At 42.7% G+C, this 25,251-nt stretch overlaps 1 protein-coding gene across 2 annotated transcripts in view; it reads left to right on the top strand.

Moving 5' to 3' along the window:
* The window catches only part of SV2C (synaptic vesicle glycoprotein 2C), a 141,120-nt gene that overhangs the window by 49,228 nt on the left and 66,641 nt on the right, over positions 1–25,251 (top strand). For both annotated transcript variants that reach the window (XM_069962771.1, XM_069962772.1), the window contains exon 3: positions 9,371–9,551. In XM_069962771.1, the coding sequence (XP_069818872.1) occupies positions 9,371–9,551 (181 nt within the window). The remainder of the gene's footprint in view (positions 1–9,370; positions 9,552–25,251) is intronic.

Below are 25,251 nucleotides of genomic sequence, written 5' to 3'. Positions count from 1 at the left end.
TGCTCTGGGAAAATGAAAACTCTGATTAGTTTCTATGGGCAAAACAAAAAGAGACTGTTTTGTTTCTGACAGTTTAAGTAAATTTGGGCCAATGTTTTTTGAATATGTACCACATCAGAAAATATTATGCACAAGTAACATACTTAAAGAAGTCTAATTTTTATTAAAGTATTGTATTGTCTCCCAAAAGTGATACAGATTACCAATACACACTTATTATGGGAAATGCTTATAAAGTGCTTTTTTCCCTGCACTTACTACTGCATCAAGGCTTCACTTCCTGGATAAAATGGTGATGTCATGCCCAGACTTCCAGAGCTGTGCGGGCTTTGGCTGCTGAAGAGGATGATGGCAGAGGGATGCTCATTGTCCCTCCGGTGCTCTGTGTCCCTCAGTTTGCCCCTGCAATCATCCTCTCCAGCAGCCACAGCCCGCACAGCTCTGGGGGTTGGGTCGTGACATCACCATTTTATCCAGCAAGTGAAGCCTTGATGCAGTAGTAAGGGCAGGGAAAAAAACACTTTATGTGCATTTCCCATAATAAATGTATATTGGTAATTTGCATAACTTTTGGAGGGCAATACAATACTTTAATAAACATTTTCACCAGACTTCTCCTTTAATGCTGTGTATATCAAATGCTCCTCAATTTGGGTAGATAGGCAAATCACCATTAGATAGGCAAACCCCTTTAGGTAGATAGGCACACCATCTGCTAGTAGGTAGATAAGCAGACTTCATAGACCCAATAGGCTGGTAGGCCTAGTCTCCACAAATATGTAGATACCCTCTTTAGGTAGATAGGAAGACCTCCCAATAGATAGATAGGTAGATCACCTCCCCCTTCTCTCCCTTAATATTGTTCCCTACACAGACACACACACAAAGTTACTCAACTTTTCCCCAGTGCTCTTTATTATACAATTATGGTGGGAGCCAGGGCATTTGCCCTTGATTACCTTGCATAGTGTCCACTAATAGTTATGCATTTTAGATGTAGCAAGGAACCAGTGGATTCCTGCTCCACCTTTTTTAACATTATCTGCGTCCTAAAGGATGCAGATGAAGTTATTAGTGTTGCAACTGCAAGTGAGCTGCAAAAAGTGACCCCAATGCAGGTGTTCTATTTGCACTTTTTGTTAAAGGAAAAAAAAGAGAAATGTTTTTGTTAAATGTAAAAAAATGAAAAACCTTGCTGCATAGTTCTACCAGATTCAATGGGTAAAGCATAGTAAGAAAAATAAACTAGGTTATGTGGCTATAAAACCATTGGAATCGTGAGAGCTTTTCTGAAATTACTCTGAAGGCAGAGTTCTCATTTCGGAACCTTATATATTATAGAATACCTCCGCAGAGACAGGCAAGTGTGCCATGCTTTCACCGGAGAGGGTGCTTGTAGGCATTATAAAACAAATGAGCGCATTTAATTAGAGATTGAATCAATTAGACGAGAATATTGGCCCCTTTTGGCGAGAGCACAAATAAAGTAATAGTTCAATTACCATGTAAAATTCACCACCTGCAATCCTAAAAAATTAGATCTCACTGCCAAAGGAAACTCTGCTGATTTTGGTCTGTAGAATTAATTCTAATCTCTAGATGCTGAGAATATATGCATAGCACGTCACACAGACATTAAGTGGAATAGGTTTAGTAGGTTTATGTGCACGCTGGTGCCAAATTCTTTGTACACGATGGCAGCTCGGTTACCGCTGTTCAGATTAAAAACAGGGGTGGGTTTTACAGCCAAACCTTGTACATGTAGTGCTTTAAACAACTTCTGTATACGGACACTTGGGGGGGATTTATGAAGACCGACGTACAAGTACGCCGGTCTTATATTAAGCTCCGCACCCTTTTTCACTAAGGATTCACTAAGAGGCATACGCCCGAATCTGCGCCCGGCGTACCTAATCTACACCTGCTTCCAGCAAGTGTAGATTTGCATCATGATTTGCGCCTGCAAGCAGGAGTAAATCATGATAAATGAGGTGCGGGAGGAGGCCATGCCTCCTTCCTGCCTCATCACGCCCCTGCAAGCTTCGCCAGCCCACCCATCGGGCAAGCGGGGTGTACGGGAGGCGTACGCCAGGGAAAAGGGGCAAATCTGCACCTTCTCCCTGGTGTACGCCTCTGGCGTACCGTTCGCAGATCCCCCCCATTATGTTTCAAGGATTCAAATTGAAAAACTTACTTTTAGGAAAGCGTAGGGGGTCTAAAGAAGGTGCCATACAATAGCACATGAATCAGTCGTGTAGTAATTGTATTACTGTATAGAGATGCTCAGTAACATGGCAGACAAGGGTAGATAAAAAGATCTATTTTTTATTATCTGATCATCTCTCCTCTTTGAAAAAGTGAATAAAGTTGTTATCCCAAGATCCAATGTTACACCATATCCACAAGATGGGGTATAACTAGCTGATGGGTGGGGGTCCAACCACAGGCACCCCCACCAATACCAAGAAAGAAGGTCAGTTGTCTCCTTAGAGAATAAAGTGGTACACACATGCACATCCACTGCTCCATTCGTAGCCTTTGGGACTTTTGAACTTAGTGCAAGGTTCTGAAGCCCTGCAGAGATTTAATGGAGAATGAATAGAGCACTGGTACATTGCTGCTTCATTCAATCAGGGCACAATTACCCTCTGTTTTCACAATCAGTGGGGGTTCCAGTGGTTAGCACCCCATCAATTAGCTAGTTATTCCCTATACTGTGGATACTGCATATAGGAAAAACAAAGTCAGGTACGGTGCATCCAAAAATATGCTAAACCTTATTGAAGATCCATAAAAGCATGTTCACATAGAGCAGAAAGTCATAAACAATATCAATAAAGTTTTGCATATTTTTGATTGTGCCGGACCTCACTTTGTGTTTCTTCTAGATTGATGTTCCGCTCAGACAGCAGTGAGTGCGTTGGACCTATGCCTCGTAGTCTGAGGAAGAGTCCATATTTTTGTGTAAGAACTTTGCCTTTTTGCTTGGTTTCAGGCTATGTTCACACACTATTGAAATGATGACCATTCTTATTGGATGGCCCTTACTAAATGAGTAATAGCGGCCGTTATTTTATATCAACAACCATTGTTTGGGTAATAACCACCGTTGTTATAAAACAACGGCCATTTTTTTGACAGTGTGTGAACTTAGCCTTATACTGCATATAGCTTTGAATCTTGGGATAACCCCTTTATTGCCTTGTGGTGTTTGGGGTTTACTCCTTTCCCCAGGCTCCATCTGTAAGGCAAGGATGGAGAACCTTCAGTCCTCCAGTTGTTGCAAAACTACAATGCCCACCATGCCTGGACAGCCCAAACTGTCATCTATTAATTTATAACTCTGCAGGTCAATGGTGTAAATTTAAAAAAATGCAAGTCAAAAATTGCTCATTTTTGGTCACATTATTTTGCAGAAAAATAAATAAAATGGGTTAAAAAAAGTCACACCTTTGCAAATGTAGTAACAACAAAAAATACCTACTGTATGTTGGCACAACAGATTAGCTGTGAAAATAGTGATGGAACATGGTGATGCAACTTGCTACTGACATGTAGAAAACATTTTGCATGTCAGTTTTACTGTGTGCTGAACTAAAAAAAAATTGAAAATTGCCATGGATCTTAAAAGCTGAGGAGGAAGAAAACATAGGCCAGAAAAATTGCATCCATGCAAGGAACCCCCAAATTGGACAAATGGAAAAACTATTGATGTAATAGTGGGGAAAAAATGCTCAGTGTCAGATATGTCAATGTCAGAGACTGGTGAACAGTTATAAGAAATGCCTGCTGAAAGTTATTTCTTCTAAATGGGCAATATTAGGTACTAGGGCTGTAGACAAAAACGGAATATCAGTGAATTTTATCAATTATTGTGAAACTGAAGGAGATAAGTTTCTCAAGGAGAGCACCAAAATAGTGTGTAGCATTTTGTAGGCCATGTAATGCTCCACTTAGAAAAAAATATGCACAGTAGCTCTGCTCTAGAAGATAGAAGAACTTACTCTCTGGTGCCACCTATTGGAGGCAGCATTCCTGCAAGTCTCTTCTACTCTCCATAGATGGCATCAGAGAGCAAGTTATCTTCTATTAGGAGGAGAGCTACTTTGCATAACATACTATAATAATTTATACCCCAAAAGGGTATAAGGGTATAATAATTTATTAGCCCACATGAGTTGTCCTTACTTTTCCCATGACTATGTGTAAAGCAAATGTGTATACACCTGTATATAATGGGGGACATTTATCAAAATGCGCTCCAGGCGTACGCCACAGAAAAGGTGCAGATCACGTGATGATCGAAATGCATCAGTCTGCTATATCTGGTCTATATTGTATGTGAAGCCTAAATAAAGATAAGAAGTTGGATTTTATCCCAAGTTTGCGGGCTCCTCTTCCATATTCCGTTTGGTGAAAATTTCACGTCCATGCACTGGACCTAATTTCAGACCACTGTACGAGTACATCATTCTTTATAAATTTCCCCCAATATGTAGAGTTTTTTTTCCCCCAACAGTTCTGCAGAATCTACAGAAATATGGGCACCACTTATATAGACAAGTAACGTTTTTTTTAAAAAAAACTCTTCCCCTCTGTTTTTCTTTTCTATCACTGAACTTTACAAATCCTTTCTATTTCTGATAAATGAAGAAGTTTGCCTTCTGCAATGTAACCCAAAATGTCTTTGTTATGTTAGAAGAATTTTTGAAGCTGAGTTTGACAGCGGATGTGGGTTGTGTAATTACCGCACTTGGCAAGTCGCTGAATTCCCTGTTCGCTTGTTATTGTCACAGTACAGCCTACACCTTGTCACATATTTCTATATACATAATACGCTCTCTCCAACTAAGTGCTTCATCAAAAACTTACTGCTAAAAGAGTATAAAGATTCATTTATTTTGCTTCTTTTTAGTTTTGTTTACCACCCGACTCCTGATCAGCTTGGTTCAGTGGCTGATAAATTATATTACATAACGTGTGTATAGAGGCATGTCCACACAGATACTATATTTGATAATTTGCATCTGTAAACTAGTTGTGTCCTATTGTTCTACTAAGGATATTATTCTAAAGCCAAGTTTTCCAGTTATAAACAATAGGTGAAATTTATTAAACTATGTATGGCAATTTTCTAATATAAAAAAAATGTACATTTTTGTATAAGTCTCATTTTGAGCAAAAGTATTGTTTGCTGTGCACTAATATGGTGGGGCTGGTTGAAATCCAGTAAACTATAGCATTGATCCATAGATTTGTGCATACTGTAGTGTCTGTTTACCAATGTGGACGTTTCGGCCAATTGACTTTTTTCAACCAGGTATACAGAGTGAGGCTGGGTTCACACACAATATATTTCAGTCAGTATTGTGGTCCTCATGTTGCAACCTCAACCAGGAGTGGATTGAACACAGAAAGGCTCTGATCACACAATGGTGAAATTGAGTGGATGGCTGCCATATAACAGTAAATAACGGCCTTTATTTCAATATAACAGCCGTTGTTTTAAAATAACAGCAAATATTTGCCATTAAATGGCGGCCATCCACTTAATTTCAACATTATGTGATCAGAGCCTTTCTGTGTTCAATCCACTCCTGGTTTTGGTTGCAATATGAGGACCACAATACTGACTGAAATATACGTAGTGTGAACCCAGCCTGAAACTGGAAATTGGATTACATTATAATTGAATCTGTACTGCCTATCAACCCCCCCCCCCCCCACACACACACCACTAGTACTGTTTCATAGGTTGATGGAATTCATGTAAAAAACATGCCAAAGAGGTGAGGCCTAGGGCATCCATACCCTAGGCCTGCTCTGTCTCTGTTTTCTTTTTGGCTATGCCCCTGGGCTAGCTTCTCCAAATCATTGACAGAGGAGCTGAAAACGAGGGATGCGTCAGTGCGTCTGCGCAGACAACAAGAGCTCACAACGTGAGTGTGACTGGTCCGGTGCAGATTAGTAAAAGTCAGCCCAGGGGAACAGTTAAAAGGAAGAGTGGGCAGAAAGAGAGAGAGAGGTGTTGCAGGTGTAGAGCACAGTTGCTTTAGGCCCTGCCTCTTTGACCCTTAGCCGCCAGAATAAAACATGTGTTTTACATGAATACCGGCACCAGAAGCGAAACAGACCCCAGCTCTAGACATGAATTCAATCAAGCTATGAAACCAATGGTTTTGGGGTGGGGGTGGGGGGTCTGATTCGCTTGACTTTATTGCTAGTTTATAGCTGTTAGAGATATTAGTTTAATTCATGCATAGAGCCAAAGATGCGCTCTTTACATTTGGTGCATCTTGCTCTAATGAACTTCAGTTTAACACCGATGTGTAAAATATCAGTCATAAAACATGTGCCCCAATGAAAGCGAGCCTTTTGGTTGATTCAGCCAATATTATTATGATTGTACACATGTGCTAAATCATCTATGAAAAAAAAAATATGCCATCAACCCCTTCCCAAAACTCACCAAATGTACTACTTGTTAGGGCTGGGCCGGCATCCCTTGCTGGGGGCCGCTGCACCCACTCTCTCTGCCCCTCTCTGATTCACTAAGAGGCGTACGGTTTCACCATTGCTAACAAATACACAACTCTAGTTGTTAGACTACTTACAGTTTCAGCCCATGTTCACATAGGATAAGACAACGAGTCTTATTTGACACGGCCATGTCAAACAACAGCTGTTGCCTTACATGGGTGAACATCACTTTATTCTAATTGGAATGTGGGCACATTGGGGTTTGCCTCCGCTCCAATTTACCATAGCCCACAATGTAAAGTATGGCTGTGAGTACAGGCCGATATCTTGTATGGCCGATGTTCACTTAATGGCGGCTGCAAAAAATAGATGCCAGTTATTTTGTGCGGCCACAGAGAACCACGACCCTAGTGTACACACACTGTATACATTATGGCCGTGATTCCATACACTGTAATTGATCAATGTCATTTAGCAACGACCGCTGTTGCAACCTGCAATAACGACCATTGTTTAACGCCAAAATACAGTGTGTGAACATGGCCTCAGATGGTATTATCTGCTGCTGGGATGGAGGCTGATTATTGTCGACACTCCTTGACCCACCAGAGGATTCTGTGGTCTGTTTGTGGTCTTTTCCAACCATCTCATATCATGTATGGACAACAACAATACAATAAAAGGTTAGACTAACCTTTGCTGCAACCTATCTGTAATCGTTTTCTAAGTATTCATTTGATTATATGCATGAAGGAGCATTTCTAATCTTGTAAAGACTAAAGATGATTTTTGGAGCAGCATGACTACCATGATCAGCCAATAAATCTCTGGGTCTTTTACACAGGACAATAATCCATTTGGCCCATTTGGTTTATAATCACCCTTTTTAAAAAGACATTTAAAGTGCTTATCCAGCGCTACAAAAACATGGCCACTTTCTTGCAGAGACAGCACCGCTCTTGTGGTGAATAATCCCTTTAACCACTCACACAAGTGTCATTCAGGCACATTTTTTTTTGCTCCTCTAATAAAGGCGTATATACTTGTCTGACCACTGGCCTACTGACCTGACCTAATGGCACCTTAGCGATATATCAGGTCTGGCCTGTATTAATCTTGTGAAACCAGCCCCACTCTGTCAACTCAATCCAGTCAGTTTACGGCTTTGTTTTTCAAAGTGAATACATAACAGGGACACAAAAAGCCTTGTCATTATGAGACTCTCTATCTTTGCCTCTGGGAAGAAGGCCTAGTATTAGCCGCAGTATTAGGGTTGGATTAAATAGATCACTTTTATCTTCTGATTAAGCATTGGAAACGTGAAGGATATCAGAATTGGTTAAGTGGTAAAAAAAAAACTGACAAAAGATGCAAAGTGGGTTGAATTAAGTTGCACTGATTGATGTATCTGAAGACATGGCTATCGATTGCCAGGCACCGACTATGACTGTAATTTGTAGGGAGAAAGTCAACCAAACAAAACAAAAGAAAATGATGTCGGCAATAACAGTGGCATGAGGAATGGAAGCGTGTACTACACAGCGTTATTTCTTCATGCAAATAATATTAGTGGAATAGATAGTGTTCATGAAAACTAAGCTGTAAAGCTCATTTAATACAGTCGCTGGTTCACCAGTTCACTGTTCTGTTCATATGTATTCTCCTTATCACAGCAAACAGCTGTTAGCAGGAAGGTTCTCTTGTGACAGTACAATCTATTACTCCTGATGACATCCACAGCCATACCTCTGTTGCTAAACAGGCAGCTAACAGATCATTGGAGGTAGAGAAGAAATATAGCATGATATAACCTTTGCTAATATGGGACTCTTTGTCTGCTATAACAACATTTTGATGGGTCCATAATAATAAATATTAATAATGGCTTCAAATTCATATGTGGGGGCAAGTCCCCAGATTTTATAAGATAGGTGAGCAGAGATGCTTAAAGGGGTTGACCCCTTCACAGTAAAGTAGTTCAGTGGACAGTATTAGTAAGTGTACTCACTGCACTTACTGAGAGCAACTCCCTGTGTACCTCATAGAACTAAAATCTCCACTAAGCCTGTATATTCCTATGGAGGGCACTGGAGGCGGGGCATGGTCACATGCTCCTCCAGGTCGGCCATCTTATGGACAGAATCACCACAGAGCAGGACAGCACAACCTGGAGGAGGGGAGTCTGATTTAGCTCTATGGGGAACAGAGGGCGCTGCTGTCAATAAGTAATATGAATACACTTACTTCTACTACACACAAAACAATCTTACTATTATTATCCAACTCCTTAAAAGTACTGTGTGCATTTGTTACTAATTTCCGTTAGTAAGTGGTGGTGATTCATACAGTACTTTGTCAATTGCCACTTACTTTGGTTACTTATCATAGGATATGGACACATGGGGCCTCATTTACTAACAACCCGTCAATTTTAAGCCGTTATGCTGTCAGTTGTGTCTGTTTTTTTGTGTCAAATACATTAATGTTGCGCCCCTTCTTAGTAAACCTGGAACATTTTTCACAGGACAAAACTAAAACCCGACCATCCCACCACACTAGAAGTGGCTGGTTCTTAGAATAGAAAAAATGGTAAAGAAAATGGTTTGCTTAGTAAATTTGTCGGTTATGGCGGGTTTTAAAGGACACACCCATAACACATCCACTTGACGGCTTTTTAAATAAAAATTGTGTCGCACATCTTTAGTAAATATGTCGGAACACTAAACCGACAGTGAAAATTGACAAAAAACATCAATTTGTTGCTGGGAAGACATTAGTAAGTCAGTCGCATAGTCACTATGTGTGGTTTATGGGTCACAGGTCGGACAAACAACCACTAATGCCTTGTTATAAAAGTTTTGGTAACTGTGAATTTCCTTGTTTCCTGCAGGCAGTATAGTGTATCTAGGAATGATGGTTGGAGCGTTCTTCTGGGGAGGACTAGCAGACAAAGTGGGGCGGAAGCAATCTCTCCTGATCTGCATGTCTGTCAATGGATTTTTCGCCTTCCTTTCCTCATTTGTCCAAGGATATGGATTGTTTCTACTCTGCCGATTGCTTTCTGGATTTGGGTAAAAATTTCTTTTTTTAACTTTTTAAATGTTTTTGCTGAGAATATTAAAGGGAATTTAGCATATACTTTTTTTTTTTTTTTGATTAGAGCCAGGTACTGAAAAACATTCTTTTTTCTAATCTATTTCTATAATTTCTGGTTCTATTTTCTGTTTTCTTTATTTTTAATAAGAAACAATAGACATAGAGTCCGCGGAGTCTCGGTTGCGAGTCTCAAAACACGGGACAGCCAGATATCTGTAGCCTGTTGCCACGGGGTGCCTCCATGATGGGGAGAGCACCACACCACCCTGATTGATAATCCTCTTAAGTCCCACTCGGTTGCGACTATTGGAACATAAATAGGGAAATACCAGGGTGGCCCCTTTTTGTCAATGTCTAACTCAAGGTACGAGTATTGCGATCATGACAAGGGCCTGCTATGGCAGGCATCCATCCACAGACAGACGTTTCGGGGTATTTGCCCCTCATCAGTCTGAAGTAGGAGTCTGGCTAGTTGGGGCAATGACAAATCAACCAACAAAACACAGTAATCACTGAACTCAAGGAGAACAGTGAAAAAAAACTCCAATGAAGTACTCAATCAAGAGTTTCCACTGATGCCCCCAACAATTTAAATATGCAAAACAAGAGTCCATGGAGTCCATTTAAATTTTTGGGGGCATCAGTGGAGACTCTTGATTGAGTACTTCATTGGAGTTTTTTCACTGTTCTCCTTGAGTTCAGTGATTACTGTGTTTTGTTAAACAATAGACATAGGCAGAATATAAACATACCATTTACAATGGCTTTTTTCTGATTGAACTTTTTTTATTTCACATTTTCTTCATTATTATGTGGGCAGCGCTATTGATTTTGCTCTACTCTTAACAGCACTTTAGCGTCATCCTTTAAAGGGTCTGTTAATCGAATCCGACTTTTTTGCTTCATTATAGCCGATGGAGTGAACAAGCTGAGTGCCGGGTAGTGACATGCACTGCTGTCCACTCCCCTCGGCTGTATCTTGGGATTGCTGGGGTCTCAGGAATGATCAGTAAAAATCCACAATCTCTACTTTCCATCATGGAAATCCTCTAAGTGTGGTTTATGAAGACCTTGTCTTAGGGTTGAAAGGGGGTTTCTCATGACAAATATTGATAATATATAGTTGGATATTATTAATGTCTAATAGGCGGGGATTTGACCTCTGTGACCTCTACTAATAGATTCCAATAGGTCAACCATGTGCCCTCAGGAAAAATGCTGCTATAGCCAAAAGGACCCCGGGTGGCATGGCAGTTTACCAGCTGCTACTTCATACTACAGTGGTCAGGAAATTGTAGAGCTCCTAATACACGAATACAGCTTTTATTTTAAAATGTTGCTATGTATCCTTCCAAGTTAGATAAAGCATGTGTGCCAACGCCTTTAAACAGGACCTGAAGCCAACCCACCATAAATGAACTGGTACTATTTAATTATATACTAAATAGCTTAGGGCATTCTGATTACACATCTTTTTACAATCTCTTGATATGCCCTCATGTTCCAGAGATACTGTATGTGCGTTTATAATAAGAGGGTACTCTGAAGGAAAAAAATCAGCTGCTGTTATACAGATTTGTATCTCGTCTTCCAGAACTTATCAGCTGCTGTATGTCCTGCAGGAAGTGGTGTATTCTTTCCAGCCTGACACAGTGCTCTTTGCTGCCACCTCTGTCCATGTCAGGAACTGTCCAGAGCAGGAGAGGTTTTCTATTTGCTATTGCTCTGGACAGTTCCTGACAGGGACAGAGGTGGCAGCAGAGAGCACAATATCAGACTGGAAAGAATACACCACTTCCTGCAGGACATACAGCAGCTGATAAGTACTAGAAGGCTTGAGAATTTTCAGTAGAAATCATTTACAAATCATTTTATTTTTATTTTTTTGCAATCTATTGATTTTTTTTTTTTTTTCCCTCCTGAGACAAAAGTCAGATGGGTGTGAACTTAATAGTAGGAGTGAATATCAGGTGATGGATGTGACTATACAGTCATGGGATGTGAATTAGGTGTGCATGTCCCTCACAACCACTGACTGTATAATCACACTCATCGCTATCACTCCTGTTATTAAAATTAAGTTTACACCTGTCTTACTATGTTAAGAGTCAGACAAACTATACCCCACACGTCTTAGGAGGGCATATCAAGACTGTACTAAGGCTGGGTTCACACTGCGTTTTTGCAATCCGTTTTTTTTTTATCCGCTTTTTCCAAAAAAAACGGATGAAAAAAACAGATGCATTTGTGTGCATCCGTTTTTCCGTTGACTTCCGTTGTAAAAAAAAACGGATCAAAACGGATCCGTTTTTTTTTTGACTGACACAAAAACGTAGCTGACACTATTTTTGTGTCCGTTAAAAAAACCGTATCCGTTTTTTTTTTACAATGGAAGTCAATGGGAAACGGATCAAAACGGATGCACATAAATGCATCCGTTTTTTTTTTCATCAGTGTGAACCTAGCCTAACTATAAAATGGTGTGAAATTGGGGCACCATTGCAAATTTTATGGTAGTCACCACATGTAATTTTTTTGTTTGACTAGTCCTTTTTGAGAGATTTGTAAGTCTACCCAAATAAGTCCCCATCATTTCCATACTTTACCTACTCTTCTAGTAATATCTAATACTACTACCACCACCACTACAATTAGCTCCACGCCCACTATTGAGCATTCATCAGGACTTTGTTTGGGAGAATGACAAGTCTCTTAATGCTGGATCGCAGCCAGATGGAAATATACAGTAAGTGCACCATTGTAAATTACCATAAGGCCAATAAATTCCCATTGAGTGACGACTGCTCACTAATGAATATATTGATAAGTGACTTTCTAAGGAAGCATATTGATCCAATGTGGCTTTAATTAAATGGCTTTATTGATTGTGACTTGTAGGTTTGAAGTATGTGAGAGTTACACAGAGATGACAATAAGCCTACACAGTGTGTAATGTTTTTACATGATTCAATAGTAGGCTTATTTTTAGACCATAGTAGGATCCTTGCGCCATTGGGTTGTATTCTAGCACCGCTCTACTCCACAAAAGAACAGGATATAACATTTTACCTCTGTTGATCAAATGATGTGAAGTCAACATGCAAAGCCGATCGGATGTTACTGTTGACTGATGGAAATGTATTACTAATGCGAACAATCTCCCCTGAATGGCTAATGGATCACTAAATGTATGCACACATTAAACAGGGCATAAGTGCTTTCTTTAATAGTCTGCTTGTTTAAGCACCTCCAGCAACCATAAGCAGCCATTGTCTCCTGGGTCACCCAGCACAATAACAGTACTCACAGATCATTCCCTGCTTTCTCCTACCTGCTTCCCTTTAGCTGAGAAGAATACAGCATAGCTAATATCTGGTTTAGCCCCTTATCATTATTGTATAAATTTCATTGTTTGATGTTTCATCTAGATTTTTTTGTTAAGAGACTGCATTTTTTTTAATGTTATGTAGGTTATTATGGGAGCATCCATCATACTTGAGTTGCATTTGCATTTAACTGCATTTATAGATGGGCTTTACAGCAATTTCCATGGGCATAGAAACAATGGCCTTCTATGAAAGAGTTTTCTAGGCATGCTATGTGATCTTTGCAGAGGTCATTATGAAGGAAGTGGGAGATGATGAGCTGTGAACATCACCTATTGTGAATGGCCTGATCCCATCATTGCAGAATAGATTTACAGAACAGGGTATGATAAATCCGCTATCAAGTATTTATGGAACCAGCGTGGACATCAGCTTCGGCAACCTATGGATCTACTGTAGACGACAAGCTGCAAGATCTGGGGGTAAATGTGGTGCAGGATGCCACCTTCATGCCCAAACATCTCATCTTGTATCCAGGCTAGATGAGGCTTAACTGGTATCCTAGAGCCTCCTTTTAGTTGTACAGTTTTCTCCCCCCCCCCCCCAAAAAAAGTACCCTTTGACCCTAATATAGTGATCACTTTTATATATCATCATTACATTCACATACAGAAAGCTTCAATTGATTCCAACAAATCCTTCCCCTGCTAATTTTGTAAGTGAATGTAGTTTGTAACATGAAAAATAATATCCAGAATGTCTTTACAAAATAGGTAAATTATTTATAAATATATAGGTATAACATAATATTATAATAGTATAAATATATTATGTTTAACCTACAATTCCATGTAAACAGTAAGGGATTTTCTGATGAAACATTCAATTTTAAGGATTCCGCTAATGTTTTATCCAAAGGGTTTTCATAAGGATGTTGCTATCATTTCACATTATGGCATATACCTCTAGCTAGAATGTCATAACATTATGATCGCTGAGGGTCTGACTTCCGGGACCTGACTGAAGATCAAAGTGTCAGACATCTGTTCTGCATTTCCCCTATGCAGCAGTGCTCATATCCACCAACATGGTTGTGTTGTAATTTCCTGCATAGCAGGTGGTTGGGAGCATTATTATTATGTACAGTTTAAGGCCATGTTCACACAACGTATATTTTCATAAAATTACGGCCCTTGTTGCCGATTGAATCAATGGCCGTGATTAATGTGAAAGTATACGTTACCTTGCCGTTTATGGAATCCTGGCCGGAGTGTATACACATAGTATACGCTCTGGCCGGGATCTCTAGCAGCGCCTTAGAAAACTGACATGTCAGTTTTCTGCGGCCGCTATTCAATGAATAGCGGCCGCAGAAAACCTTGTCAGTGGAAACAGTGGAGCAAGCGGCTCCGGCCGCACGCTCCATTTTGTGCAGTGGGGAGTTCTGATGCGGGCGTGCAAGGATGCGTCCACATCAGAACTCAGCGGCGCTAAAGATCATCAGGCCGGCACTGTACTACCAGCCGGAATGACCTTTAATGAGACTGGGCGTTCCGTGAGCCGGCCGGGTCACTGAATGGCCAATCTCATAAAGCGTCTGAACATAGCTTAAAAGTTGTAGCTCTTAACTAGCAATGCAGACAGCAGTAAAACACTGTGTAAATGATATCATATCCTCGTGTTATGCCATCCATGTCTATAGTAGAAAAACACATTAAAATCAATGCATGGGACTTCCGGTTCCGGCGCCATGCAGTGAGGACGGCTCAGACCGCAGCTCCGGGTCCCGACATTGCTAATTAGCTGCTAACACCCGCACCACGGCACAACTTACCCGACTCAAGTGCCCAAAGGTACAGTCTATCACCATGGACCGGTTTCTGCAGACTCCTGGCCCGAAAACCCGAGGTTCAGTGAAAAATCTTGCACAGCGTGAGGAGACCGGCATGGCGGAGGGCCGAGATGACGCAGGTCAGAGAACGGCTTCTCCCACTCGCTCCACAAAAGGATCATCAGATGGAAGGGGAGAAGCGTCCTCAGTACACGTGGACTATGTAAAACTGGCAGGTGAGGTAGCCACTCGGTTAGCCCCTGACCTACAAGAGACCCTGGCAACCACCATAGCCCACCAATTTCATCAACTCCAAGCTGAAGTGAAGCAGCAGGGGGAGCGGATAGAGGAGATAGAGACACGCATCCAAAATATGGAAGATCAGATGGACACTCTATCCTCTCCGCAGGGTATGTTCACCCAAGAAACCCGCAAGTTGTGGGATAAGATCCAAGATTTAGAAGACCGCTCCCGGCGGAACAACCTGCGGGTTATAGGGGTGCCAGAAACGGTTCTCCAAAAAGATCTAAAGCACTTCTGCGAGGTACTGATCCCTGAATGGCTTAACATCGACCGAGTATGTAAAGTAGAGCGGGCGCACCGCCTGGGTCCAGACCTAAGACCTGCAGCGGGCGACACATCTCACGCTGCGCTGCAACACCGCGCGCGCCCAAGGCAGGTGATTGTGCGTTATCTTGACTATGCGGATAAAACTGACATTATGCGAGTTTTCCGCCGTCTGAAAGGGGGCCTATTTTATAAAGATCACAAGCTCCTGATCTTCGGAGAATACTCCGCTGAGACGACAAGAAGGAGGAAGATGTTTTCCCCTATTTGCTCTGTGCTGTACCAAAAGAAGATCCGTTTTGCCCTCCTCCATCCAGCTATCTTGCGTGTATTCCACTCGGATGGCTCGTTTTCCACCTACCACTCTCCCGATGATGCTAAGGATCATCTTTCACAAGAACTTAACATTGACCCCGCTACGCCACGGAGAGCTCGCAGCCCCAGGAAATCTCCCGCATCGTGGGGAGACAATACTTCACCTCGCCGGCAGGGATCAGACTGGTTCAGCCCGCCAAGGGAGCAGAGACGCCGACGTTCTTCTCTTCCACATGCCTAAGACAGCCTCACGTGTTGGACTACTCCTGCTCAGCTGAAGGGTTTGCCTTGTGAATGTTTGTTACTTGCACCGCCAAGCTTTTCGGGGTTAACACTACCTACAGTCTTAACATGCTGTGATCGGGGACTTGTCCAATTCAGCGAATCTCTTTACTACTGTTATACTTACTCCGGGACCGGGGTGAAGGTTTATGTGTTATCTGGTGTTATTACTTGCAGTTGGTTAGAGTCCTGCTGCCTGGAAAAAAGTGGAGTCCAGAAACGGCGCTTCCTTGATAGGAGAATGTTTTCAAGGGAGCTTGTTTTTTCTTTCGGTTGGGGGGGAGGGGGGTTTGGTTGGGAGGGTGGGCAAGAGGTTGGGTGGGATCCTGCAGGAATGGGGAACTCGCATGGGCACTGTCTAGCTATTAAGTTTATCTCATTATTACTATGTTACGTGTGGTATCCTGGAACATAAAAGGCCTTCGCTCCCCTCACAAAAGGATGAAGGTCCTCCGCCACCTGAAAAGGCTTCGGCCCGACTTAGCACTGCTTCAGGAGACCCATTTGGGTAGCGGAGACTTTTTCAGGTTGCGGAAGCTATGGGTCGGGGAGGTTTATGGATCATCTGCGGTAAATAACAAGGCGGGAGTGATCGTTCTGATCCATAGAGCGTTTCAAGGTGAGGTCCTGCATTTTTCCTGCGATGACGCTGGTAGATGGTGTGCATTACGTATACGCCTCCCTACAGAGGAGATATTGATTTATAATGTCTACGGTCCTAATGGCCCTAACAAGTCGTTTTATGCCAATCTCTCCCGTCATATGGCGTCTGCTCAGTTACCACTGACACTAGTGGGGGAGACTTTAACGAGGTTATATCTCCTGTGGAAGACCGCACTGGTTCACGTACCTCCTGTGCTGCTGTCACACCGCTTCGGTCCCTCTGCCAGTCCCAACACCTCACGGACACATGGAGGTACTTACACCCAGACGCGAGAGAATATTCTTATTTTTCACCAGTACACGGTTCATGGTCACGCATTGATTATGTGTTAGTTTCAGCTGCTCTTCTCCCTAGATTAAACACACACACCTTAGAAGATATGGTCATATCAGATCACACTCCTTTAGTATGTACTTTCCATACTCAGTTACCTAGAGGTACTGATTTTTTATGGAAATCTCCTATTGGTTTAGCCAAAGATGATGGCTTTAAATCATTGTTGAAGGCGTGGTGGTTGGAATATTCCACGGATAATGCGGGACATGTGTCCCAACCGCAGCTGTTTTGGGACACTGCTAAAGCGGTTCTTCGGGGCCGCATAATGGCATATAAAGCTGCTATGCAGAAAAAGGTTTCAGTACTGCTACGGCAGTAGAGTACTACACTACGAGATGCTTATACAGCTTTTCTAACCTCCCCCTCAGTAGACACAAAAAAGAAGTGGCAGGACACACGTCAACATTATGAGCAGTGGATAGAGCGAAAGGAGAACCTGAACAGATCTTACTATGATGCCTTATTATTTCGCCACGGTAGTAAGGTTGGTAGACTACTGGCTCGTTTTGCAAAGGGGACATACACTCCTCACCACATATCACAACTCACTGATGCTAATGGCCTTCCACAGAGAGACCCTCGGATAATTAATTCTGTACTTATGAAATACTATGAAACTCTATATTCAGTCCCGCCTAGGACTGATAATAATGTGGTGCCGGATTGGCTCCAGGACCATACACTACCAGCGTTGTCGGAGGAACAGCTAGCTATTCTCAACTCACCTGTCACACTAGAGGAACTTAAACAAGTTATATCTACGCTGAAGTCTCATAAGGCGCCCGGCCCTGACGGGTTTTCAGCCGATTTTTATAAGATCTTAAGTGACGACATCTCTCCAACACTGCTATCCCTCTTTTCTTCTTACTTGGTCGGTGCCCCTATCCCTAGCTCGTCCAACACCGCTCACATAAAGTTATTACTGAAACCCGGCAAGGACCCTCACTCCCCAGCATCTTATCAGCCAATTTCTTTAATGAACTTGGACCTGAAATTGATATCCAAAATTATGGCAGAGAGACTAGCTTGCATTCTCCCAGATCTTATTTCTCATTCACAGGTTGGGTTTGTCAGAGGGCGTTCTGCAGTAATGAACGTACGCAAAGTGATGGCGGTGTTGGATGAGATAACACTCCGACCCCATGTGCATCCATCTCCAGCTCTACTCTCTATTGACGCCGAGAAAGCTTTCGACAGCGTGAGCTGGGGATGGATGTTGCGGGTGCTGGGCCAGATGGGTTTCACGGGGCCCTTCATGAACTATATAGGAGCTTTGTATACATCTCCCGTAGCCAAGATACATACACCAGGGTTCCTCTCTGCCGCCTTCTCACTGCAAAGGGGGACGCGGCAGGGATGCCCCCTTTCGCCCCTCCTCTTTAATTTGGCTATCGAACCCCTGTCCCTTAGGCTACAGAGAGCGGTGGATATTGAGGGCGTCAAAGTCCGGGCACATGAGGTACGCATTGCTCTTTTCGCCGATGACCTTCTGGTTTTTTTGAACAACGCTGGTAGAGACCTGGCAAAAGTTTTTAAATATTTGCATGACTTTGGGCAGCAGTCTGGATTCAGGGTCAACGTGGACAAGAGCAATTTATTGGACCTCTCCCGTTGTCCAGCCCCTGGCTCTCTGACGCCACTATCTTTACAGGTTCGATCCACTAGGCACTTTATTACATATTTAGGTATTAAGATCGGCACCAACTCGGGGTCCCTTTACTCCTTAAATTTCCCTCCCATAATACAAAAAATACGCTCTGACCTCCTACGCTGGTCCCACTTACCTCTCTCATTTTTCTCCAGGGTGGCCCTAGTTAAAATGGTAGGATTTGCCAAGCTTCTGTATCCACTCCAGACCATTCCGTTACTATTAAAACATGCTGATGTAAATCTTATCAGAACAGCTATCTGTAAATTTATTTGGTCTGCAAAGAGGCCAAGAATAGCTCACAAGAAGCTCATGCTGCCTAAAGAGAGGGGAGGTTTAAACTTGCCCGATGCTCGTTTATACAATATTGCCTGCCTTCTGAGACATGGGCTGGACTGGCTACGAGGATCTAGTACTTATTCCAACTATACATTAGAGGCCCATCTGGCGCATCCCTGGTCCCCTGCACACAAAATACGGGGACATGCCACGTGACATCAAACTTAGCTTGTTATTTCGTGACTCTATTAAGGCATGGCAAATAGGGCGGAAACTCCTGGGGCTCCCTTGGCAAGTTAGTGCCCTTTTAGATCTTTGGCACCACCCAGCGTTCCCACAGGGACAGCAAAACCCCCTTTTTACCCACTGGAGGATTAGAGGTATTTTGAAAGTACAGGACTTGGTGTGCACCTCTGAGAAACGGTATCTTACCTTCCCCGAGCTGCAGACTAAGTTTGGGCTGGGTCCGGGTCACTTCCTGGCCTTTCACCAAATTCACAGTTTCTTGCTCTCCCGCCTGCGCAACTTAAGTACAGAACTGTCTTCTAATCCCATAACTATGTATGTTACTACCTCTATTCCCATGCACTCTCTCTCTGCTCTGTATATGACCCTTAGAGATGCAGTTACCAAAGGGCCGGCATCCACTATCTTGAAATATTGGGAAGCTAAGTGGCCTATGGAAGATTTATTGGTTCAAGCCTTGAAGGGGTGGAATATTATACGATCAATTGTTATTTCAGAACAGTGGAGGGAATCCCAATTTCGAATAATGCACCATGCCACGTTTGGGTTCACATTCCCTAGAACACCGGCTCATCCCAATAGAATTATAGCATGCCCGAAATGTGGAGAGGTGGGTACGGATCTGGAACATGGTTTATACTCCTGCCCTTTAGTCCAGACATTTTGGTCGACATTGTTGACCTGGTTGGAAAATAAACTGCATTTCACCTGTCCGCTTACTCCCCACCTAATGTTGTTACATATCCCCCCACCTGATGTTAAGATTACACATCTCTTACACTTATGGATTTTGGTAGCTAAACGTGGTATACTGGCAAGGTGGCTTAAAGGGGTAGTCCACCCAAAAAAATTTTCTTTCAAATCAACTGGTGCCATAAAGTGCCAGAGATTTGTAATTCACTTCTATTAAAAAATCTTAAGTCTTCCAGTACTTATCAGCTGCTGTGTGTCCAGCAGGAAGTGGTGTTTTCTTTCCTGTCTGACCCAGTGCTCTTTGTTGCCTCCTCTGTCCATGTCAGGAACTGTCCAAAGCAGCAGCAAATCCCCATAGAAAACCTCCCCTGCTCTCCAGACTGGAAATAATACAACTTCCTGTTGGGCATACAGCAGCTGATAAGTACTGGAAGACTTAAGATTTTTTAATAGAAGCGAATTACAAATCTCTGGCACTTTATGGCACCAGTTGATTTGAAAGAAATTTTTTTTTGGTGGACTACCCCTTTAAGGGAGAGATGCCCTCTGTAGAACACATCCTTTCACAAATGAAACACTACTTGCAACTAGACCTATTGGACGCTGAACCAGCAAGGGAACTGAGAGCAAAATCATTTTTAAAAAAATGGAAGACGTTTGTAATTACTTTTCTAGACCAGGCAGAGATTCGGAGGGTGATGTTCCCCTTCCGGAACACCACATGGTATCTGAAGGCAGATATTGCGGGCTCCTTAGGAGTCCTGAAAATCCAGGACTAAATAATGTATTTGACAGGTGGATGCAAGTTCCTATTCCTGCCGGGGAGGGGGGGTTGTTTTAGGTGAGGGGGGGATGTTTTAGGGGAGGGGGGGATGTTCTGGGGGAGGGGGGTGTTTTAAGGGAGGGGGGGAGGGTGAGGAACAGTTTGGGGTCGTTTCTTCTAGTATTTGATGTAAGAAAAGTTTATACAGCAGGCACCTCCTTTATTTGTCTCACACTCTGGATTTTATCTGGATTATTCATTTGGCATGCAAGTGTGATTCTACTGCATTTTTCTTTGCTTACCTGCTGTTATGTTGTAAATGTGAAAACAATAAAAATATGTTTGAAAAAAAAAAAAATCAATGCATGTATACAGAGGTGATGGGACAGTAATAGGGATTCCCTGCAGTGATGCCTGCAGATTGCTATGATGAGATCTGGAATTCCATCAACAGAACCTACAATGATCAGCAGAATTATTACAGGAACCTGTAACAAAAACTCAAAAACAAGCAAGAAAAGGCAAGGAAGAATAAAAAGATACAATAGCAACTAGATGTGTATGAATTTTTGCATTACATTTATTTTCGATGCAGAGCTCCAAATCCATTTCTTTCACTGATGTCTATAGGGCGCTTACTGCATTTGGTTTTATACAGTTCATTTTGAACCTATTGGAAGCTGTATAAGGCTATGTTCACACACAGTAAGAGACCACAGAACGGCCGGTCTCTGAAAAGATCATATCGGCCGGTACTACAGTACCGGCTGAATAATCTTTATGGCCGCAGAGTTTTGATGCAGGCGCATCCGTGTGCGCCGGCATCAGAACTTCCCACAGCACACTATGGAGCGAGCGAATGGAGGCGCTCGCTCCACAGCGTGCACTGACATGGTTTTCTATGGCCGCTATTCAATGAATAGCGGCCGCAGAAAACTGACATGTCAGTTTTTTGTGGAACCACTAGGGATCCCGGTCGGAGCGTATACTAAGTGTATACGCTCCAGCCGGGATCCCATATGCAGCAATGGCACATATATTTTCGTATAAATCACGGCCGGGGTTTTATGAAAATATACATTGTGTGAACATAGCCTATATGCAGGGGCGTAGCTAATGTCTCTTGGGGCCTGGTGCAACTTGGGCCCCCCCTTCCTCGACCAAGCGATGCTATTGGTATATCTCAAGACTAATATTACCAATAATACCAGTATATAGGAAATATTATCACCATAAATAATACCATCATACTTTTACTAACCAAATCCTGTATACTGAGACCAATATTACCAATAATACCAGTATACAAGGGGCAAATATTACCACCACAACCACTACCATCACCACCACCATATTGTTACTGACCAAATCCAGTATACTAAATCCAATAAAACACAGTACCAGATAACAAGTAACAAATATTACCACCACATTCTGACTAACACCGCCACATACTGACTAACACCACCACTGCTACTGACTAACACCACCACAGCTACTGACTAACACCACCACATACTGACTAACACCACCACCGCTGCTACTAAATAACATCCACTGTACACAGATCACTATCACCTCATCCAGTCATATAGAGGCTGACCCAGCCCTACACAGGTCCTGTACACCATATACATTACAGTGCAGTTATATCAGGTGACTCACAGGGGATGTCTTCTCTGATTGGAGTTCTCCCTTTTCATCTTCTTCTCCATCTGCTCTGGGCCATTATGAGAACTTCTCCGAGCCACGAATAAACAGAATCTGCCAGACAAACATATTAGGCTCCTCACTCCATTAAGCACCATCCTCATCTCTCTACAAACTGCACATCTGTATCGGCCCCTTTAGACCCTCATTTAGTGGGTAGGCTGGCGCTATATGATCCCCCTTATAGTATATACCCCCTCTGTGTGGTCCACTATAGTACATGCATCCCCTATAGTTTGTGCATGCCCTATTGTATACGCCCCCCGTGTATTCCCCCTTATAGATGGACCCCCAATGTTATCTCCCTTACAGATGGACCCTTGTATCCCCCTTATAGATGCCCCCCTTGTGCTATCCCCCTTATAGATGGCCACCTTGTGTTATCACCCTTATAGATGGCCCCCTTGTTTTATCCCTCTTATAGATGACCCCCAATGATTCCCCCTTATAGATTGCCCCCTCTGTGTTGTCCCCCTTATAGATGGCCCCCATGTTATCCCCTTATAGATGTCCCTGTTGTCCCCCTTATAGATGCCCCCCTGTTATACCCCTTATAGATGCCCCCCATGTATCCCCCTTTTGTTGCCCCCATGTTATCCCCCCTATAGATGCCCCTCCTGTTATCCCCCTTATAGATGCCCCCCATGTATCCCCCTTATAGATGGCCCCCTCATGTATCCCCCTTATAGATGGCTCCCTCATGTATCCCCCCCCGAAACTCGCTCCCCCACCGTGTCTCTCTTCTGCAGGCTCAGTCCTCGTCTGACGCGAGGCTCCCGGGATGGTCCCGTCCCCAGCAGCACACACACCAGTGAGCTCTGTGTGCACTGGGAATGTTACTTCCAGCTCAGGGACGCTTGTTATTGACGCTGCCTGCGCCGGAAGTACTTCGCCGGCCCACACAGAGGTCACTGATGTGTGCTGCCGGGGACGGGACCGAGCCGCGAGCCGTGCGTAAGCCGGGGGACCAGCCTCTTGTGACCACAAGCGAAACACTGCTTGCGGTCACAAGAGGGAGGGGGGCAGTGCGGTATACATAAAATGCTTCTTAGAGGTAGCTACAGGTAGCCAGACTTCTATTCTGAAAGTAGTAGCCATTCAGTGTCAGAACCCATTAACCATGGGCCCCATAGCATGGTTGGCTTCTATTGTAGATATGGTAGGAAAACTTTTCAAAGAGTTTTACAGATTGACAACCTATTTAAGGCTATGTTCACACAACGTATGTTTTGCAAAAATCAATAAAGGCCGTGATTTATACAAAACATATGTTGTATGTGAATGAATGGAATCCCTGCCGGAGCGTAAACACGAAGTGTGCGGTAGGGCGGGGATTCCATCCTGACGCAAGAATAACTGACACGTCAGTTTTCTGTGGCCGCTATTCATTGAATAGCAGCAGCACAGAACATGTCAGTTCACACAATGGAGTGTACGGCTCCGGCCGCACACCGCTGTGTGCAGCGTTGAATTGGGATGCGCCAGCATCTGAATTCACCAGAAATGAAGATCTTTAGTACCGGCCAGGATGATCTTCAATAACACCGGCCTCTCTGTTACCTGCAGAATGGCTGGTGTTATACGCAGTGTGAACCCTAAGGGCCTAAGGGTGCACTTTTCTCTTATGGGTGGCGCAGATCATAGTATTGTTAGGCTGGTTTCACACAGTTTGAGAGACACAGCTATCAATTAGCAGAGTCTGAACAACATCATATTTGATATAATATCTATTGCAGAAAATTGTGGGTAAAATACTCGACAAAAGATCAATGCGATCATCTAGATAGTGACAAAACTTCATCGCTGTTATAGCTCACAGTCATATATGCTCCAAAAATAATTAATTACAATAATAGCTGTCACATGATATTGGATCTTCCCTGTGATTTATGATCTGGAGATCTACTTTATTGTGTCTGCCAGCCTCACAAATACCAATTTTTCATGTTTTAGATAATGTGAATTTGGACAGGTAATAAATAACAGAATTGAATGTCAATATTAATCTACAAAAACGTGAATTATTTCTGAAATAGTTTAAGATGGTACGTCTAAAAGCAATGTATGGGAATTATCATAGTTACACTATGATTTGCAGTGTGAGAATATTTAGTACATAGTACTAATAAAAAAAAAAGGTTACTGCATTTACTAGTTCATCTCAAGCCTTTCACTAAAAATCATTGCATAGATCATAGAAATGAACAATGTTTGGCAACTGCATGCTTTTCAAAGTGATCCAGTGAACTATTATGACATATTTACTTAAAGGGGTTTTCTGGGGACATTTTCTTTCTTTTTTTTATAAATCAGTTCATATTTGTCTGCCCTAACACTGCTATTCCAACAGCACCTACTCCCCAATGCTCTCTGCTTCTTTCCGCTTCCTAAAAAGTCCTGTTAATGGAGAAGTTTCTAATCACTGGGGCTACATGTCAATTCTTTGAGCGGAGAGTGGCCGAGAGTGAAGGCGCGCAACACATTACATTGAGATACTGAGGCAGGCGGGATTCTGAGTGGAGTCCACTGCAGGGGTTCCATTTACAATTTCCGCCTGTTTTACTCAGTGTGAATGGGACCTGAAGGGTTAGAGATGGTGGTGGACTGACTGTACTACTACTAAGGGTAGCATAAACTAGTGACAGAGAAGCTGAACAGAATGATGTATCGTTTAAATTGTTCTGTGCAGCTGATTTGGAGAAATTCTCCTGAATAACAAGGACAATAAGTAGTCCTCTCTATTATGTGCGTGTGTTAAGTAGTCCTGGATATTCATGAGCACCAGCTATATATATATATATATATATATATATATATATATATATATTTACTGTGTGTAGGTAGAAAGCTGTCAAACAGCAGCTGGTGGGGGGTGGGGGCGTTGAGTTAGTGGCACAGCCTAAAGTCCATTTTCCTGCATATAAGAATGGTTGAAGAGAAGGATGTAAGTAATACACTGATCTGTTCAGCATTTGTCACCAGTATATGTGACCCTTGTTTGAGGCACTATGAACC

The sequence above is a fragment of the Dendropsophus ebraccatus genome, chromosome 3, assembly GCF_027789765.1.
Source record: "Dendropsophus ebraccatus isolate aDenEbr1 chromosome 3, aDenEbr1.pat, whole genome shotgun sequence".
In the NCBI taxonomy this organism is placed as follows: domain Eukaryota; kingdom Metazoa; phylum Chordata; class Amphibia; order Anura; family Hylidae; genus Dendropsophus; species Dendropsophus ebraccatus.
Note: the sequence above shows the minus strand (reverse complement) of the source record. Positions and strands in the feature narration are given on the sequence as shown.